At 47.5% G+C, this 6,118-nt stretch overlaps 1 protein-coding gene across 1 annotated transcript in view; it reads left to right on the forward strand.

Annotated features, from left to right (window-relative positions):
• Positions 1 to 715: 715 nt before the first annotated feature.
• Positions 716 to 6,118, forward strand: part of EXOSC2 (exosome component 2) — a 12,840-nt gene continuing 7,437 nt past the window's right edge. The window contains exons 1-5 of the mRNA XM_024762593.1: positions 716 to 852; positions 2,188 to 2,289; positions 4,042 to 4,087; positions 4,312 to 4,401; positions 5,480 to 5,545. Of these exons, the coding sequence (XP_024618361.1) occupies positions 731 to 852; positions 2,188 to 2,289; positions 4,042 to 4,087; positions 4,312 to 4,401; positions 5,480 to 5,545 (426 nt within the window). The 5' untranslated portion in view covers positions 716 to 730. The remainder of the gene's footprint in view (positions 853 to 2,187; positions 2,290 to 4,041; positions 4,088 to 4,311; positions 4,402 to 5,479; positions 5,546 to 6,118) is intronic.

Raw genomic sequence — 6,118 nt, forward strand, 5'->3', positions numbered from 1 at the left:
TCTCTGTCCAAATGGTATTTTATGTATATCCTACCTCCTGATCCTCTGGGCAATCTCATACCCAAAAATTTAGATTTTTTTTTTTTTAAGATAAGGACTTCTTAAAAATTAATTAATTTATTTGTGGCCTTGTTGGTTCTTCATTGTTGCCCGTGAGGTTTCTCTAATTGCAACAAGCTTCATGGTTGTGCGTGCGCTTCTCCTTGCAGGGGCTTCTCTTTTTGCAGAGCACAGGCTCTAGGTTCACGGGCTTCAGTAATTGCAACACACGGGCTCAGTAGTTGTGACACATGGGCTTAGTTGCTCTGCGGCATGTGGGATCTTCCAGAACGAGGGCTCAAACCTGCGTCCCCCTGCATTAGGCAGGTGGATTCTTAACCACTGTGCCACCAGGGAACTCCTCCCAAAATTAGATTTTAGCAGCTTAGAGTTGGAAGGAAACTCTGAGGCCCATTTCTCAATTATCTCTAACCCTGTAAAACAACTGGGATGACGAGTACAAGAGAGTTTTGGTGAGCCAATAATAAAAATGGCAACTCGACTCCTTCCTTCCTTTCATGTTAACCTAATGGTTGGCAATAGTCAATATGGCAGCCAGACCGTGAGTTCCCATTGGCCGCTCCTCTGAGGCCCCGCCCTGCCCCGCCCCTAAGAGCGAAGGACGGGAATTGCGGAGGCGGATATTGCGACTCCGAGTCGGGCTGCGCCTGCGCAGGTTATTAGCGTCAAGATGGCGATGGAGATGAGGCTTCCCGTCGCTCGCAAGCCTCTTAGCGAGAGCCTGGGCCGTGAGACGAAAAAACACCTGGTAGTGCCGGGGGACACGATCACCACGGACACAGGCTTCATGCGGTACGTGGGGACGTGGGGGACTCTGGGCCACAAGGGGCGGCTACATTGCTCTCCACGTGAAACCCGGGCCCGTGCTCTCTTGCATCTAAGTTCCCGTGGTACCCGGGACACATCTGCTGAGCATCTCAGTCGCCTAGGTTTCTAGGCTTCGGACTTCGTACTCCCTGCATCTTGTGTGTCCTTGTCTGCGTTTGCCCCAGTCTCCCGAAACCTTCCTCTCTTGATCTCTGGTGGCCGCGACTCGTGGGTCCTCTGCCTGAGGCCCAGATCCTGAGCCTTCCTCGTTGAGGACTTGGAAAACTGGGGTGGGTTAGGAGCCGGGGCCTCTTAACAGTTTTCGGCGGGGAGACGGTGGGCGTTTTTGACTTGGCCCTCTTATCCCTCAGCGTCGTCTCCTAGCCAGGGGTTACGGTTTTGGAACGAGTCATTGTTTGGGCTTAGGGCGTACAAATACATTGTTATATGTACTCAAATACCCGCCTTTGAAACTGAGGGCAGTACCGTATGTGGTCGTTAAGAGGGCAGGCTCTTGAGTTGGACAGCTGGAGTTCGAGTCCTGCTGCCATCACAATAGTATTGGCTGTACTGTCTCTCCGAGGTCAGTTTCCTCATCTGTAAACTGGTGATAATAACATTAACTATTCGATAAGGCTGTGAGGATTAAATTGGGTAATGATTACGAAAAGAAGCAAAACTCACCGTTCTGTCACCATCATAGAGAAATACTAGTGGTTATCTCAGACTTTTTTGGGGGGAGGGGGTACACTGGTACATACGGGAGAGGTACAGCATTTATACAGTTGCCCTTTAACCTCTTAGTTTGGGGTTGTTGGATCTCTTAAGAGTCAGTCCTTTATTCACGCGTTCAGTATATGTGTGCTTGGGGTACAACAGTGAACAAAGTGGAAATCAGTGTCCTGGTGAAGTTTGTTTTCTTTTTGGGAGAGACAGATAACAGTAAGCATAACAACCAAATACGTTATTCAGAATGTTTGGCGATAAATGCAATAGAAAAAATTAAAAGCCAAGCAGGGTGAGTGGAGCGTAGTTGGGATATGGTAGTGGTGGCAGCAGCAGGGTGGGTGACGGTTATAAATGGGATAGTCGAGGAAGGGCTGGTGGAGACAGTGACATTTGAATAGACTTGAGCAGAATGAGGGAGATGTCCATGTAGCTGTCTAAAGAAGGAGTGTTTTAGGAAGAGATGGCAACCAGGGCAAAAGCCTGCCCTTAAGGCAGGAGGAGTCTGTTAGGTTTGAGGAACACATTGGTCTTGATGCGAGAGGTCACCTCAAGTGTTACCCTGGTATTCTTTGTATCTTCCTGTTGCAACAGGGGCCATGGGACCTATATGGGGGAAGAGAAGCTCATTGCATCTGTGGCTGGCTCTGTGGAGAGAGTAAACAAGTTGGTCTGCGTGAAAGCTTTGAAAACCAGGTGAGAACAAAAGGTGTGTATTCTCTTGTGGCATCCGAGTTGCACAGCCAGGTCTTTTCTGCCACGACATACCCTCCATCCCCATCCCGGCCTGCTGTATCATTCTGTAGGTCTGGGATTTGGGGAACATGGCTATAGGAAGGGTATAGATGACTACAGGTAAGCGCGGGCTTCAGAAGTTTCCCTATGTTTCCTGACCTTTCCAAACTTTGGTTCCCTCCTCTGCAAAATGAGACCTAGCATGACTTACCTTGTAGGATTTTCATTGGAATTCATTGAAACAGTGCATGTAAAGTACTTACGCAGAGCCTCCTACCTAGAAGGGCTCAATGAAGGTTAGCCCCAGAATGTAAGCCAGTGGGGTAGGAGCAGGTGCAGGCAGAGAGGTGAGGTGGGCAGTCTGTCTGCCTTGTAGCCACAGTAAACATTTTCGACTTCCACTTTGTGAAATCTAGGAAGCCACTGGAGGAGGTGGAGCAGAGGAGGGACATGATCTGACTTCTGTTTTAATAAAATCACTCTGGCTGCTGTGGGTGGCCGGGGAGGTGGGGGGATAGGGACAGGGCTAGGGAGACAGATTAATGTACTGTTTTGAGTATGTTTTGTGTTCTGAGTGTTTTTTTAATCATGAAAATTTGTTGGACTTTATATTCTTTGGCATTTTGTGTATATAAGATCATGTCTGTGAGAAGAGATATTCTTCCTTTCCAATTTGGATGCCTTTTATTTTCTGCCTATATTGTAAAGGTAGAGGTAGTAGGATCTGCTGCTGGACTTGTCCTGGAGCATGAGAGAGAGAGAGACAGAGAGCGAGAGATTGAGAGAGATCAAGCGTTCCTCCAAGGATTGTGGCTTGAGCAACTGGAGGGGTGGAGTTGCCATTTCCTGAGCTCGTGACAACTGGGAGAGTTTCAGTTTGCTATGGGGGAGTGAAGGGGGCTGCTGGAAAGCTTTGTTGTAGGTGTGTTACTTTTGCAAATTCCTATTAGTCACGTAAATGGAGGTGCTGGGTAGCCAGCAGTTGACTAGACTCTGGAATTGAGGGGAGTGGTATACTCATCACTGGTATTTAAAGCCATTAGGCTGGATGAGGTCACCAAGTGAGTATGGGCTGAAAAGAGAAGAGGTCCAGGGACTGCGCCTTCGGCACGGGACACGTCATCATTAGAATTGGGATGAGGAACTAGCAGAGGGGCCTGAGATAGGCAGCCAGTGGGTGGGGGTACAGTGAGCAGGCTGGTTTGGGCGGCGTCCTGTCTCATTTTCCTTTCTCCTCCTCTGGCTGACGCAGAACCCATCTGTGTTCCAGAGCCCACCAGAAAAGATTCCATGCTTACCATTTTCTTTTTATTTATTGTTTTAAGTTTTTGGCCACACCCCACGGCACGTGGGGTCTTAGTTCCCCGACCAGGGATTGAACCCGCACCTCCTGCATCGGAAGGCAGAGTCTTAACCACTGGACCGCAGGGAAGTCCCTCATTTTCATGTAATTAACAAAATCGGGGTTTCAGGCTTGATGAACTATTTGCAGTAACTGGTTTAAGAATAGTTAGTCAATGGAGACTTTATACATACAGGACGTTTGATGTTATCGGTTCCTGAGAATAAGTCCAAAGAGCACAACTATGTGAATTTACTAAATGTGGCGCCTCGTCAAGGCCTTCGCCCCTGTTTAACTGAAATCTCACACGGTAACTTGGTCTTGTAATGAAGTCTTTTCACTGATGGAGGGCCTTCTGTTTCATCTTTCAGGTATAATGGTGAAGTGGGAGACATTGTAGTGGGGAGAATCACAGAGGTAAAGTCTACCTGATTGGTTTTCACAAGGTAAAAGCAGGCTGGTGATCTGATGAATGGCGTAGTCATTCTATACGCACTTATGCGAACTAGGCATTCGTTGTGTTTGGCTCTCCTGTGACCTTTGATGTAAACAGTTCGTTACATTTGGAATTATTGGTCATTTACAGTGTGAGCTCTGGCCCCTGGCGTATGTGTCCAGGTGTGGGGTTTCTTTGTTTGTAGGTTCAACAGAAGAGGTGGAAGGTGGAGACCAACTCCAGGCTGGATTCAGTCTTGCTTCTCTCATCCATGAACCTTCCCGGAGGAGAGCTGGTAAGGGTCTGCGGCTGGGACTGTATAGTTTGCTGGCGAGAGCTCTGGGGTCCTTTGCTCCACCAGAGAACTTTGCTTTACCCTGAGGTTGCCACCTTTACTCCTGTTTGTCTGCTGTGAAGTTTGCTGCCTTGATGTACACACAGGCTTTTCACTTGGCCCAGGCCTCCCAACTTAGGCAGCAACCGGTATATGGTAGGATCTGGAATGTCCATGGGGAGCGATCCCAAAAGAGAGTTGAGAGAAGCTCTCAGATGCTTGGTGCTAATAATTTTCCTTCTCTGGGTGTATCAGCTTTGCTCAGTGAAAGTGTTCCTTGAAAAGTTGTGTTTAGATTAGCTTTCCGTGAATTGAGTGGCATTTGATTATTCCAGACAACCACAGGACCTAAGCTGCCTCCTTTTATAAAATGCAGTGGTTCCGCTTTACCTTCAGGCCAGCATCTATCTATAGAGAGGCTCACTGTGCTAGGCTCTCTGGAGAATGCCAAGATCCAGGAGGCACGACTGAGTTCCTGAAAGAGCTTAGACTAGCAGGGGATATGAGATAACTGGTCTGAATACCCAGCAGTCCAAGAATAAACAAGCGTGTGATTGTACAAAAGGAGTGATTAAGCTCCCGGAGAGAAGCTCATAGGAAAGATGAGTGTTGGAGTTGATCCTTGAAGGATGGGTAGAATTTTAATGATGAGTTCAGGGAATCTGAGATAAAGGGAAATGTGTGAGCGAAGATACAGTCAAGCTGGAGGCAGTCTGGTTCTGCTGGAGCGTGGAGGGCCGCCACAGAAGGTAAGCACGGAAAAGCCCTGGTCTAGATTGGGAGGGTTTTGAATATCACGTAAGGAGTTTGAATATCATTCAGAGGAAGGACAAGAGGAGCCGTGGGAAGGTCTGTAAGACGGAAATTAGTGGTTGTCACTTTGTCTTCCTTCAGTGGTACCGCTTACCTACCCTGGTGTGTGAACATTGTGGCTGCCTTCAGAGGTCTCGGGAGGAAGTGAAAGAGAAGAGACGGATGGAGAGAGGTCTTCCTTTAGGATCTGACTTCCGTAACGTGGCCATCTCTTTGTGTATTTCAGAGGAGAAGATCTGCAGAGGATGAGCTGGCGATGAGAGGTTTCTTGCAGGAAGGGGACCTTATCAGTGTATCCTGTACCTTGCATTCCAGCATCTTTATGTTTGCTGCGGAGCTGGCAACTGGGGCTTAAACTGTAGGTCTCCCACACGAGAAACATGGAATCCTGGCAGGGATCTGAGTCCTTGACTGAGTGTGAAGGGCTCTGCTACAGCCTTTCTCTGTCTCCTTAACCCAGCTGACCCTCCAGCTCTTGTTCAGACCTGCTGCTGCTCAGTCATGTCTTTGGGTCTTGTCACTTACGGTGGCCCATGCTTTAAGCTAGCTCAAATTTTCTTAGAGACGTTAACTTTTTTTTTTTTTTTTAATGAAACTATAAGAAAGATATGGTTTGGTAAAACTTTTGTTTCAGTTGCTTACACAAACACACATACATGTACTCTGAGTAAAATATGCGTCTTGCTGTGGGTTGTATAAAGAAAAGTTTGAAAGCCACTGATCTATATTTTTGTTTATTTATTTGAATTTTATTTATCTTTTTATACAGCAGGTTCTTATTAGTCATCTATTTTATACACATCAGTGTATACATGTCAATCCCAATCGCCCAATTCATCACACCACCACCCCCACCACCCCGCCA

Source organism: Neophocaena asiaeorientalis, unplaced genomic scaffold (assembly GCF_003031525.2).
Source record: "Neophocaena asiaeorientalis asiaeorientalis breed wild unplaced genomic scaffold, Neophocaena_asiaeorientalis_V1.1 scaffold78, whole genome shotgun sequence".
Taxonomy (NCBI): domain Eukaryota; kingdom Metazoa; phylum Chordata; class Mammalia; order Artiodactyla; family Phocoenidae; genus Neophocaena; species Neophocaena asiaeorientalis.